Raw genomic sequence first — 14,786 nt, 5'->3', positions numbered from 1 at the left:
AAGTGAGTGTCTTCCCAAGATCCATCAGGACCTGTGTGTTCTTGCAGCATCCCACCTTACTGAGATCTAGATATCTGCTGGGACATCCTACACTTGGCTGGGGACGGTTGGGTAGAACATTTAAAACCTTGCAGATGTGACTTAAACTACTCATGGGATTTGAAGCTGCCTTAAATGTGTCTTTAGTGGTACCAACCAGTACCACTAAAGCATGGGATGGGGAATCCTTGATTCCCCATCCCATGCTTCCTCCTCAACAGTCAAAATGGGAATGCTCTCTCTGCAGTCCAGAGGAGTCAATAGTGAGGAGGAGCAAGGCCAATAGGATTTTGGCTGGTTGGCTTTGGCAGACAAAGGGAGAAAAGGTGCAGTATCTCCTAGGGAGCTTGGCTACTTTGTCACTGTAGCTGTAGCTATTGGTTTATTTGTGGCTAGCAAACCTGGCCTAGAAATAACCTCAATTCTTGGGTATATTCACTCGAAAGCAAATCTTTGTCCATGTTTGTCTCAGGAAGCTGCACTGCAATTCCATAAGGCAGCTTTTAAAATGCTCCCACACCTTGTGAAGAAGACAGCTGAATCCCACAGTTCAGCTAAGACCTGCTTTTTAGTCCTCTCAACCCTTCTGTTCATATTCCTTTATGAAAACCCTCACGCAAATACAGAAATGTACACATTATTCTTGCAGTGGAAACTCCTAATGAGACAGATCCAAAGGGCGTAATTAACATGAAGTAATAATGTCCCTAGGAGATAGGGAAGTTCAGATGTAGCTTCTGCCTTGCAGAACTTCAGCATTTTAATTGCCTGGTGATGGCTGGAGTCCTACAATACCCAGACTTTGAATTAATCCAGCTGGTGGACTGTGCTACCAGATACACTAAAATCTATTTGCTCTTTCTTATCTTTAGGTGCTACTCTTTCACTTGGGATGTATCTTTAAACACACTTGGAATTTCCAGTCTGTGTGTGGAAGGTTATGTAGTACTGATGTTTAGACAAGAAACTTATCCTGCATGAACTGATCACATTAATGTTGTGTTTCCTCATACCACATTTCCTTTTAGCTCTCAAAGGCTGGTTTTCTGGGAAGGCAGATAGGAATTTAGGATAATTTTTCTTTTTTCTGTGGCAAAGAAAAATTTTACTGTGGACTAAGAATGCTGGATGACAGAAACTGGATACATGGCAGAAAGGGTTAATTCCAGCTGCCTACACACTGTACCATGGAGCTTATGTTATCTCTATAGAGTCATATTTCTACCAATTGAGCTATCATCTATGAGTTATTTGATGTGCTTTGCTCCTCATTTTTATAACCTTCACAGGCTAAAATGTGGCATGACTTGCTTTGTGTACTTCCCTTTTTATAATGCAAGTTTTCTGTTCTCAGGTCTTTACAAGATTGTGGCAGATAAGACTCCATATGTGAGCATTGGAGAAATCTCAAGAAAAGTCTTTATTGGGCCAACAAGGTTTGGCCATCCTTGTTTCTACAGCGCCAAGGATATAAAATTGGCAAACTTCACTATCAAACATGATGAGCAGATCACCTTCAACTCAGTGGAAGAGGTCCATGGAACGATGGCTGTGAACTGTGTTGTGGTCAGAAATAACCAGCCTTATTCCTTTACTTTGCCCTTTTCTCAAGAAGGAGAATTCTACGAGTGTGAGGATGAACAGATATACACCCTAAAAGAGATTGCAGAATGGAAAATCCCTAAGTGTAGAAACCGGATTGTTAAACTTTCCAAGACTTTACATATGTGGGACTCCTCTAATCCACTTCCTGAGAATTTTGATGGCTGTTTGATTCTCATGCCTGTCTACGAAGTGCAGGCAGTAATGAAATGTAAGTAGGAATTAAAATCAGTGTCCTTTTAAACTTGGTGCAGCAAAGTACAAAAATACCCTTAAATATACAACATTTTCTTAAAATAGCCATGCAAGATTCATCCTGTTAAAAAATCCTTATCCATATTTGCCATAATGTTAGTTTCGAAAGGATGAAAGATAAAAACAATATTTCCTTTAGTATTTCTTTATCATCTGTTACTTCACATAAATATCATACATTTTTTTCTGTTGCCATTCTGTTGATAACTACAATTAAATCCTCACTGAATATATATTGCATAGTAAAAAGGTTGAGCTAAGGAATTCTTTTACATTCCCAGATTCTCTTTCTTCGTATTTTAGACTTCAGTCATGGAGGAGCCACTTGATCATTTATGGCTGTGTCTAGGAGGTAGGAAAAGAATAGGGACATACATGTGGCAATACATTTAATTACCATTTACTTTTCAGAATGAAGATCATTCAGAATGAAGGTCATAGAAAGGAAAATCATATCATTTTATTCTGTAGCAAAAACAAATATCAACTGAATATAAACACAAAATATCATGCACAATTTCTGAAATTTGTAGGTTTGAAGAAACAGAAAAATTAGAAAACCAATATGTTTAAGAGTTTGTGCTCTGAGTTTTTATTTAAAAAAAAATCCAAAATATCTATAGCACTAATTGTTCTAGTTGTTCCACCAAAACATTGATACATCTGGGTTCTGATTGCAGGACAGTAGCTTAGCTTTTGGGAAGGTTTTGCTGCTTGTCAGATTTACTAGAAGCAAACCTATGAGCTCCATATAAATTGAATCCTAACAGAAATATGCCATTCATGAGGATATTAAGCAGGAAATCTTTTCACAATTGAGCATTTCCCTGTTGAATTATTTAAGCAAATGGAAAAAAGAGAAAGAAATGAAAGTGGGCAGAGACTGTGAACACAATATACCATAGTTTTCATATGCTTATCATAAGACATTCAGCTGTGCTTGCTATTTGATTTAATGTGTGAGTTTGGAAAATATAACTTCACAAGATAAAGTGCTCTGTTTGTTCTAATTCTAGCTAGATTCAGGGATCTAGCTTATCTCCTGAAGCTCAATTAACTCAGGTGTATTGCTATATCCACTTAGATGTGCAGAATCGACAGGAATTTAATGTCCCTGAAAACCTTCAGAAGATTCAGAAATATTTGGTATTCACTTGTCTTCCAATCAGTTTTTCCAGTAAGGATTACATTTGTTGTTTTTGTTTTAAGTTTCATGGTGTTCTCAACATTTAAGAAGCATTGCATAAGTCCTAAATAACTATTCAATACAAACTTGAAAAGTAGGCTTCATGGTACATGAATAACTACTTTCTTGTGGACCATGAAAAATGGATTTTCACCATTTTTATGAGAACTATAAATAGGCACAAGATAAAGTATGAGAAATACTATCCACTATAAAAAAAAGATTCCTGATAACTAGGATAACTGATTATATTTTCACAGGCTGTGAGCAGGAATCCTCTATACTTCTCATTATTAATAATGAACAAGTTATGTGTGTGGAACTCGTGCAAATGCTCATAGAAAATTCAATTTTCACCAGTCGTTTTCCTTTATTGTCTTTCCCTTGTGGTGTTTCGGATGTTTATCACCTCAAGGTGTCAATGTGACAAAAGCAGAGTTGGAACAAACAGACCCTGAATCACTGTCATAGAACTCTGTCATGTGAAATAAATCTAAAACCAACTTTTCAGTATAAAATATTGGTATATCCTGCTACAAGGAGGTGTGAATCCAGAATATACTATCTCTTTGTGTAGGTCTATGCAGAATGAGTCTTATTGAAGAGAGTCGTTAAATATTATTTGCTTGTTAAATTTTACTGCCTTGGTCAGCGATTTGTGGTGTCACTGACTTGGAGCCAAAATCTTAAATGAGCCTTAATTACACAGTCAGCTTTGTTCTTGGAACTTTTGCATTCAAAATTTTGCAAGCTCAGTTGTGGTAAAAGAGCTGTTGCTCCCTGTCAGGTTGTTAAATTCAATACCTCAGTTCTAATAGTGAATAAAACCAGGTGATGCAGAAAAAGATGCAACAGTTCCAGAGAGGAACATAATATTATAATGTCTTAATTTGTAAAAATAACTTACTCTTAGTTATACAAAGGCTTCGCTGTTTTGTTAAGTGATATAATTTCCTAATAATTACAGATGTTCTAATTATTCTTATAAATATAAAAATACCTTTTTTCTCCCAGTCTGGCCATAGCAGCAACATGTTGTTAATGGATCCAAGTGCTATTTATTCCTTAAAAATGTTGCCCCACTCATTTCTTTAGAGAAACCCTAAGCTGCTACGAAATAAAAGAATAAAAATACAGCTTGCACCCCAGACTTTGAGAAGATAAACAACTGATTAAACTTGGAGGTGCTGTGGGGAAAATAGTGAACTAGACTTTTTTTTTTTTTTCTTAAACTTTGTGCTCACTTGCACACCTTATTCTCTCCCTTCATTTGTGTGGCCTCATTCATATCTGATAACGGTATCTCTCAAACTGCAACAATTAGACTTTGGCTGGTCCTATTAGTGGTGCACAAATACACATGGACACACACCTCAGGGAAGGTACTTTTAGTATCTGGCCTACAGGACGTGTATTTTATTTCAATGTCAGTTTGAAAACAAAACCCAATATATTTCTTTTTCTTTTCAGCTAGAAATGACATAGTTCATATCCTCTCAGATCTGGATGTTGAGGTCAAGGATGTAACAGACTGTTATGATATTAGCTCTTTCCTTCAGCCACTTTCTTTGGAAGATATATTTGAGAGAACAAGCAAAGAATTTCCTATGGTTGCTGAGATAATGGAAGGGCCTTCAGGAAGCCAAAACCCTTATAACTTACTGTCTACAGGGAAAGAGATTGTCATCTACAAAAAGTATCAGGCAGCAAGAGTCCTAGCCTCTGAGATGAGAAGTGATCCTTCCAAAAGACATTATTTAATCCCTATGAGCTACAAAGGAAAGTTCAAGAGAAGACCTCGGGAGTTTCCAACTGCCTATGACTTAGAGATAGCAAGAAGTGAAAAAGAACATCTTCATGTTGTAGCAACTAAAGCCTTTACTTCTCCTCATAAAGAGCTTTTTTCTGTTTCAGTTGGAGATCAATTTTTAGTTCAGCAATGCCAGACTAGTGAAGTTCTGTATGAGGGAAGAAAGAAACTCATAGATGTTTTAGGGTGTGAGCAAATACTGAGTGATTCATACAAAAAAGTGCTCCTCCCTATGTACATGGAAGGTGGCTTTGTGGAAGTGATTCATGACAAGAAACAGTACCACCTTTCTGAGATTTGCAAAGAATTCCATTTGCCTTTTAATGCCAAAGTGTCCGTGAGGGACCTTTCCATCGAGAAAGATGTCTTGGCTACTGCGCCTGGTCTGCGGTTTGAAGAGGAAATCACAGACTCTTACTTACTGATCAGTAGTGCCAGCAGTCCAGTGGAGAGCTGGGAGATTCCCGTGTATCGCTTAAACATGTTGGTCCGTTTGCTCAGCAAAGACATCCAGACAGATGTACCACCTGTGACCAGGACAACAGTGGAAGAGGTCAGCGAAGAGGATTACTACATGTTGCGAAGATATGAAAACCTAACCCTTCATCCACCCCCCAGGCCTCCCAAAAAGCCAACAGCACCACCACCTAGTTTTGCAGTGCCTAAGCAAGGTGTGTCTGATGTACTGCAGGCTCCAAAGGTAAGGTATCCTGTCTTGTCTTTGAATGTCTTACAATCACAGGTCGTGTTCTGTGGGTTTAAAGTCTTCATTTCACTGTTGTATCCTTATGGCATGTACACAGATGGCTCTCAGCTCCCTGTAATAGGCAAATTAGCCATTACAGGCAGGAATGGCTAAAATCTCGAGTGTGTGTTAATTGATCCATGAAAAACAACGGAACCATGCCGACTCACAGCAGAAATCTTGGCTGTATAATTTTGCATGGATAATCCTTTACTGCACCATTGTAAAAGTGAAGGGGGAGATTTGAAGTACTTGTATTTAAGTCTTTTTTAAGGGGAAGCATATGTTTTCATGATGTAAAGATAATTTTGCTCAGCTGGAAATTGCATAATTAAGTTCACAGAGAGACAGGTTGTATTGAAATTTTTGAATTCATTGTTTTGCACTCACCCAAGTGGGAAATAGGTTTGGAATTCGGGAAAAAAAACAAGGCAGTTCTTTTAGAATAGAACTTGATGTTGAAAAATAAGTTCTTCTAGGGCAATTTTCTTCATGTTTAACTAAGACAATACATTTGTTCATTAATCTTTGTGCTGGGTCTGTCTAAGGTGGAGTTGATTTTCTTCACACCAGTCTGCAATGTATTTTTTTGATTTTTAATTTAATCAGGGTTGATAACACACCAATCTTTTGGCTATTTTACAGCCATACACCCACAGCATCAAGGCCTTCTTGATTTCCCAGGCTTCCCAAGGAAGTTGGCTGGGATTGGGCAAGAGACTGGGAGAGGACACGGGTGGGGTAGTTGACCCGAGCTGACCAAAGGGATATTCCATGACACAAAATACCATGTTCAACAATAAAAACTGAGGGGATCATTTGCCTAGGAAGGCAGCCTTAACTCTGAGACTGATCAGACAGCAGTCTGCTTGTGGGAGGTGGTGAGTGACTGTCTTTGTATCTCTATTTTGTTTGGGTTTTTTCCCCTCTTTCCTTCATTTATTAAGCGTTTTTTATCTGAATGCACAAGTTTTCCTGCTTTTGCTCTTACTATTCTCTTCCCTGATGACATCATCATCCTGATGTCTGTGTGGACTGAGCACCCTGTGTTGTGATTGCTATGCTTTAAATGCAATGTAACTCATGTAATTATATATTGAGGGATTCAGAGGAAGGGTTTTTTTTGTGTGTTGGTATGAAATTAGAGTTGAATTGTAGCCATTCTGAAGGAGCAGCGTTTGTGAGTACCTCTCTTTGCCTACTGGAGGTGCTCCTCCTCTCATTCCCCAATTCCAAGACCACATGCAGGTCCAAAGCTCAACTTAGATCCTGGGAGATGGTTACAACAGTCTATAGGGGTATTGAATGGATAAGGTGGCTCCCTATTATAAGAATGCTACAAAAAAAAGATGTGTCATTTTCTCCTGTCTTTACTATAGAAACATAATTTCTTCTAATTTTTACAATGAACATCAAGCAGCTTAAATAAGACATCCTGTTGAGCAATGAAGGATACATGAGAAACTTGTCCATGGAGCTAATAGGCAAGCAATCACCCTGGTACAGGCCAAGGGCAAAGAACTGGGGCAAAATTCCCTAAAGTTGTGTTTCTGGTCGATCTGTACCCTTGTCAGGAAGATTCAAACCTCTGGCAGTTACTGATGGCTGTGTGTGCAGAAAAGCAGACAGATGCTGACTCCAGATCAGGCTCATGCACAAGATAATATTTTCCTAAAGCGAGAAAAGTAAGGAGCAGTAAGGACAGAAAAGGGATGAGCTGAGCTTCTTTTGCACATTCATGAGTGAGAGCAACCTTAGACTGCAGCTGTCCAAACAAAGGAAATAATTTAAACACTGTTTCAGAAGACCCTTTTTAATTTTTTGGGGGGCAGGTGCCTGTTATAAATAAAAAATAAACTGCAGTCAGAATGCTTGGAATTATGCATATTGTAAATCTCCTCCCCTGGGAAGCTGAAACAAGTAGAGACCCCTTATTCATTAGATTTAACACCCTGAGCTGTAACATATTACGTTTAAAGTCACACAGAATGCATTATCTTTTCTATCCTGAGCACCAGGAGTCCTCTGAGAAGATGTGGATGGTAGCAGCTAGGCTCTGCCTTGTCCCCTCTGCAGCGCTAGGGGAGATTCTAGTTTCTTTTTAAATGTATCAGGAATGTCTAAAGGTTCAGAAAGTCAGAAACTGTGCCAAACTGATAAATAGCCATCTTTGCATATTTTGTGACTATGCATAGGCTTATTTGCATAAATAACAGATGAGCATCCTAATGAGTTGAACTTAAGCCTGACAAGGTGGCAGCCTGGGATAAGCTTTAGTGCTGCATGAGTTGCCACGCTTCTCCTGCAGGCAGCTCCCTGCCTGGTGCTTGGGGAGCTCTGGCTGCTTGCTAGAGAGTGGTGAATTGTTTCCTTGCACCGGTTGGAAAGCTCTGCTTGGTTTGGAGCTCCAGGATAAAATGCTGCTGCTGCACGGATCTGCAGAAGACTAAGATCTGTCTGGTTTTTCCCAGTACCTGAGGATTATCTGCAAGCGTGGGTCACCTTTAGCTACAGCTTGTGCTTTGATCGCCTCAGCTCACAGCAAGGCTGCAAGGGCAGAGAGGCTCCAGCTGTCTCTTCCTGCTGTTCTCTGACCTTGCTGAGGAAACTCTGGGCCCAGGAGCAGGACTGCATGCTTCACTGCGTACTTTTGGTCATGTGAGTCACTGGGTTGCATGAGATTGGCATCCAGTGTGGACTGGAAGCTCAGACGAGTGTGAGAGCAGCCTCTGCTCGTGTGCGAGGTGCAGCGTGGCACAGACATGGATGGATGTTTGCACAGCTCAGCAGAGCCCAGAGGCAGCAGGTGAATTCTCAGACATGATACAGCTGGGTTAACCAAGCGCTTTGCCCAGCCCCTTCACTGGGCTAATTAAGTTGGCTCAGCTCCTGCTGATACAGCTTTCACTTCCAGAACCTGGGATCTCTCCACAGCATAGACTTTCCCTTTCCCTCTCATATGAATATTTTGTTTGTATAAGAAACATCCAGACCACATATGTTTGCAATTTTGCATTACTTGCTAATTGAATTTAAAAAGACAAACCCCAAGAAAATGGGTGTAAACTAAACAAATGAAAAAAATCATTTGTTTTGAATAATGAAAATAATCCTATACTTCATACAGCAGATATCTATCTAATATTACTACCTGATAGCAGATATTTATCCAATAGCCAATACTTCTACCTTGTGGGTAGAAGTATTGGCTATTGGATAAATATCTTCCCCAGCTGACATAATGTCTTGTATCCTTTGTCTCATGGTAAAATGTATTACAAAATTCACCAGAAATCTACATTGTTTTTGCTGAATCATTGTGATGAATTTCAGAGGGGATTTTAATTGACACCTAGAATTTAATGGTTATGCAGTTTCTGATTTGTGAGCTTATCTAGAAAGTGTGAATGACCTAATAAAACCCTAGAAGTTAATGCTACAGATTTGAGAATGCAGCATCTCACCCTATTGGAAGTGGTTCCTGGAGAAAAGTTCCTGTGGGAGCACTCAGTCAGGACCTCACTTTCTTGAAGTGAAAATTCATATGAAGAGAACAACCCAGATGTGTCTGTTTTTTCCACACATTAGAAACACCAGTGTAAATATGACAAACCAAGTTTTCACTTAGTAGGTTCCTTGAAAATAGTTTTCTAAAATTTCCTTTTCACCTGCTCAGAAACCTACTGTTTCCTCCCCTTCAAGAGGATTCAAGCAGCAAAAGTTTTCTAGCTTTCTTTTTCCCTATCAGTTCAAGCAGTAAATATCCTACACATTTAAGAAGATGTTAATCTGTGTCCCTCCATGGTTTTGTATTAAATTCAAACAAAGGATGCACACCATATATTGCTAAATGCAATCTTAATCAATGCATGGAAAGCCACAATTTAGCCTTGTACTCCTAGGACCATAAGGGCACTGCTTAAGGGACAAAAAAGGTAATATTTCACTCCTGATAAGGAGTAAGAGAGGTTAGCTCCATCCAATACTATTATCAATGGTCTGTTTAGTCATGTATCTAACCTGAGCAACAGCAGAATCAGTAAAATATCCACCAGCTGGATTGCTGCTAAATAACTTTATGAATGTGGAACCAGAAAAGTCAGTCACAAGCAGTAATCTGCTCATCAAAAAGCCTGACAAGAAAGCTGAGAGAATCCCAGCCAAGGAAACTGGAATTTAATAAAATAGGGAGCATCAGGGCATGATAGTTAATCGTCATTTTGTGCTAAGGTCAATTATCCTTTCAAAAGTCATTACAGTGTTAAGATACCAAGAACTTTCTTGCTTTCTTGCTTTTTATTACAAAATTAAAATGAAAGAAAAATTATCACTTCCATCTGGCTTTGCAGTTCTACAAACTGAGCTATCGAAATCTGCCATTAACATATTTATCACATCTGTCTTCACAGCAAAATGAAGACTTATCTGGAATTAAGTTGATAAGACATAAGCTGCATTTCTCAGCAAATGAGTTTTCCTGTAGTGTCTCCTTTCCTTCTTCATAACCATTTCTTTTCTGCTTCCAGAGCATTTTTTACATTTTTGGCTCCGTTATAGATTTAACACAAATATTTCTGCTGTGTAGCAAGAAACTAACTTTGTAAACAAAAGCTTATTAGAAAATGCACACCGGACAGCCAGGAAAGAATAAGTAAGAATAGATTTCAGGAATTAACAACCTTTTGGCTCTAGAAATGAGGAAGAAAAAAGAGCTTCATTAGCAGATGCAGAAATGTGCATATGCAAACATAAGGAGGAGGGTTTCTCTCTGACAGGTGCGGCATTGTGATGGCTGATGCTGCACCTGTGCTTTGTCTTCCTCTCTTTTTTCCTGTCTTCACATGTTTCCCACTGCCTGGAATCTCACCTTCCACCCTCTCTTTCCCCCTCCTTCCCCAGCTCCTATCTATTGTTTCTCCCTGCCATTTTCCAGTAGCTTTGTAAGTCCCTGATAAATAACATGTGAAGACTGGAAGTACAGTTCTACAAATGGAGGACCACCCCATACTGTCACTGTGGCCAATTTCCTGAAGTGTCTCAAAATCCCATTCCCACCACAGCCTCACCTGGTGAATCAGACCCCAGTTCCCTCCAAGTCCTTGTGCCGCAGCTTCTCACTTCTCCAAGGACCATGTCAGCACTCTGCCATGTTTTCCTCCTAAAATCCGTGCTGTGGGACACATGCCTGATTTCCCTCAGAGCCATGTGTTTGGGCCCCCATGCTACCCTTTTCATGTGCCCTTCACCCCACCCCTAAGCTATGTGATATTGCTTCCCCAGTCCCCTGTACTGCTTCAACAGGCTTGCATTTTCCTGTTCCCTGCCACTTCCCAACACATCTCCACTTCTTGCTCTTCTCTCATGCAGTGAGCTGAAGGCAAGGTCACCATCATAAAGGAGTAGGAGCTGTAGAAATATCTCAAGTTACACACAGGCTTTTGTTGCCTTCCCAGCAGCGTGTATTCTGAACATTGGCACAGGATCTGTCTCCTGCTGGGATCTTAGGTGAAAGCTGGAGCAGGGTGTAGGTGCTGACAAGTGTCAAGCAGTTTAATTTTCTTGTTGGCTGGACAGTCCAAGCTGAAGGATTTTGTATTGACGCTCTGTTGCAGAGATCCTTTTAGCTGTGTTTGGATCTGGGGGCCTGTGGCCATTCTCTGGAAAGCCAATCCACATCCTTATACTGTGCTGGGCTGAGGTCTGTGTGCCATCCCAGTTCACATCCTGTGGTTTTCCGCAGGAAAAAAAGACAAGCAATGCTGGCTGGAGACCAGAGCTGCTGGGTACCCTATGGACTCTGAATGAACTAACAGGAAGGGGCTAGAGGAGCTGGCAACCCTAAAGCCCAAGCTAAAAAAAGACTGGAGTTCTCCTGATATTCTCAGTATCCTCTTTTTCTTTTAAAAAATACTAAAAGCTTAACATTCCCACAGAGAATCATCAAGTCTGCAGTAGGCAGTTACTGTGATGTTAGTCTCAAAACTGAAATACAGTGGGGAAGATATCAGTGAGCCTGTCAGAAGGACAGGCAGTACATAATTGCCTGAAGAAACAGCAGGGCAATCTGAGGTGTCTCATTGCAGAAAGGCATTAGTGACACAGGAAATGCTGATAGAGTACACGGAATTAAGGAAGGTACAGATAAACATTTGGATATGCTGACTGATGAAAATGCCAACTGGTTAAAAGGAAATTGCTTAATTTAGAGCTAAAAATGAATTACTTTGAGAACAAAGAGAAAAGAAATATAAAACTAAAGAGGATGCCCAGAAGAAATAAAAAATTGAACCACATGAAAATATGGAACCCTTGATAAGAAAGAAAATCCTGAACAGAGTGTGTGATCCAAAAACCACTGATGTTAGTAAGGAAAGTACTGGCTGGCACATTTTTTTCCTGTCTCACAGAATGTACATGACATAATAAAACACAGAGCATAACAAAATCATATAATCATATATAATTATGAAGCAGGACAAAAAAAGTAGAATAAATCTAAAAGTCAAGGAACCGCTGCAGCAGAATAACTCTCAAAAATAGAATTTGGGGACTGGGGGCACAGAAATGTCTTTTTTTTTCAACTGAGATTCCAAGAAGCCTGACTTCCCACAAAACTGTTTTGCAGCCTGCATTTTGCTGTTTGCCCTTCTCCTCACAGCAACAAAATTGGAAAATTAAGTTCGTGGATGCCTACCTGGTGAAGCACTACCTATTATGGACTGTATTCTCGACTTCTGTTTGGAAATTATTAAAGAGTTTTTCCCTTTAAAATGGCCAGAGATAATCTAAAGCACGGCAAATTTCCATCAGGAACAGTCCTCATGCTCCTTCAATGCCTGTCTGTAGAAGAGGCAGTGAGCTGCCAGGCAGCTCCCAAGGGTGCCACAGAGCCAGCTGCCAGGGCTCTGGGCAGCTCCCAGGCTCTCTGAGTCCATCCCTGCTCAAACACCTTCAGGAACTTTTCTGGGCTCTGAAGGCCAGCTGCTGGAGCGGCTGCTGTCCCTGCTAGTGACACTTTGGTCTCCTTATTTGTGGGAATGGGCCTTGGGGTGCTCTAAGCACCAGATTATGCCCAGGAGCTGTGTGGAAAGAGGTATTTGGCACAGGCTGAAACGAAATCCAGTGATGTTTTCCAGGCACCGTGTAATCAACTAGTGTTGATAAAGCCACTGCTAAAAAAATGGAAAAATAAAAGAAAAAGAAGGAGCTTCCCTAAAATCACTTAAGTGTTGTAATTTTTTTTTCTTTATGCGTAGAGCTGTATAATTTACACCAAACTTTTTCAAGGTATTTAATATTTTGGTCTTGTTTTCCCTCAGAACATGAAACAATTTTACTAGTAAACAGATATCAAAGCAGGATATTGTGTTATAGTGGTTTAGATTTTCTTTTCTTTTTTCTTTCTTTAATACAGAATAACAAGAGGAGTAAAAATTCACAGGGTATTCAAGTCTGTTTTGATTCCTGTAGTGTCACTGAAAAACCAGAGCAAAGATCCCAGGCTTGCAATGACTGTAGGCTGTGGCTTTTATTAATGGTCCACCTGAAGTAGTGTGATGGAGTCTAAGTAGAAGGTCACTTAATAGAAGTCACTGGAGTAAAAAAAAAAAAATAAAGGAAAATAAAGCAAGCTCTTTGCTAGTTTGTGGCATGCCATGGACCATCCTGATGGACAATATTGGTGATGAACTCTGCTTAGACTCTGCTCTAGTTTGGACTCTTAGTTACCTAAAGTTGAAATCTGATTAATAAACCAGGATACAGCTATTCCCAAAGCATGTTTTAAACTTTAAATTTAAGAGTCTTTGAAAAGTAAATAATATTTTATGTGTGAAATGAAGAAACCGTATCTGGAAGCTACTTTTAGGGATCCATCTGTTTTGCATAAGTGGTAAATGCATGTTCTGCAGTATTAATGAGGAAAAAAAGTGGTTGAGTTTGCTTGTGAATTACTATCATTTGAAGGGAAAGGTGCCAAGCAATTGAAGTTCTACAAGAAAATTCTGGCCATGTGAGGGGAGGGGTTCACAGGAGATCAGTAGGTCTGGTTTACATCGCCACTTCTATAAATGCTGCTTCAATGATCACAGGCAAATCACATAAATATCATTGCCTCCAGATACATGAAGAAACTGCCAGGTGTAAAGAGGGATGGTGGATTTCCAGCTCATTAGTTATTTTATATGGATGCTTAAAGCTCAGGTAAATGCAAGACCCATTGCCTCACTTTCAGTAAGGGTCAGAGCTACCTCACATTTACTCTGGAGCAGTAACCACACAGACAGTTGCCATGGAGTATTAAATGAGCTGTAAACCCATGCTCATTTACTAGGTGGCAACTTGTTCATGTAGCTGTCTACTCTGTCTGTGAAATGAGGCACGATGCTTCATTTTAACATCTTGGATATTTGTATAGACAAGAATGATTTTTCTATGTATGAAGTATTTTGTGCATTGGCTACTCCAATGCAACAGTATTATAACAATAATATCAACAATGGAATTACTGGAGATTAGTACATTTTAGCCTTATTTAAAGTTTTTTGGAAGTTAATCTACAAAAGAGGTGAAAACACCAAGTGACAGTTGTCTAGGACAGATAGATTGTGAAGTGTGTGTATTTGAAAGAGGAAGGAACAAAAAAGAATAACTTATTTAAGAACTTATACCATAGTGAGGTGTTAACCCTGAGGCTCACTAACACCTTTGAGGGATCAGCCTTTTGCAAACCACTTCATAGTTTATTCTAATAGGTCTTTGTGCTTGTCTTCTGCATCTGCTGTGGTATATCTGGTGTCTTTAGTCTTGTCTTCACCAGCTGGCTTACAGAAGGTAGCAGTTAATTTCAAGACAAAAAGAGTTATGGATGGAAAGTCAGATGTTATAATGCCTCTATAAATTTCCCCAGTTTGTGAGACTTTGACAGATGATAATATTAAACTAAGAGTTGCATGTTAAAGGTTAGTTTGTGCAACTACAAAAGGTGTCAGCAAGAGAAGAATATTAGGAAAGAGATAGCTACAGCAAAGGTTACACCTATCTATCTATCTATCTATCTATCTATCTATCTATCTATCTATCTATCTATCTATCTATCTCTTGTATTGATACATCATACTTCTATAAAAAGTAGTCAGACATAACTTCTG

At 39.5% G+C, this 14,786-nt stretch overlaps 1 protein-coding gene across 1 annotated transcript in view; it reads left to right on the top strand.

Annotated features, from left to right (window-relative positions):
• Window positions 1-14,786, top strand: part of THEMIS (thymocyte selection associated) — a 71,141-nt gene that overhangs the window by 20,495 nt on the left and 35,860 nt on the right. Inside the window, exons 3-4 of the mRNA XM_063389958.1 lie at window positions 1,394-1,852; window positions 4,553-5,592. Of these exons, the coding sequence (XP_063246028.1) occupies window positions 1,394-1,852; window positions 4,553-5,592 (1,499 nt within the window). The remainder of the gene's footprint in view (window positions 1-1,393; window positions 1,853-4,552; window positions 5,593-14,786) is intronic.

Source organism: Prinia subflava, chromosome 2 (assembly GCF_021018805.1).
Source record: "Prinia subflava isolate CZ2003 ecotype Zambia chromosome 2, Cam_Psub_1.2, whole genome shotgun sequence".
NCBI classification, from domain to species: Eukaryota; Metazoa; Chordata; class Aves; order Passeriformes; family Cisticolidae; genus Prinia; species Prinia subflava.
The sequence above is the reverse complement of the archived record's forward strand: the minus strand, read 5'-3'. Positions and strand labels throughout refer to the sequence as shown.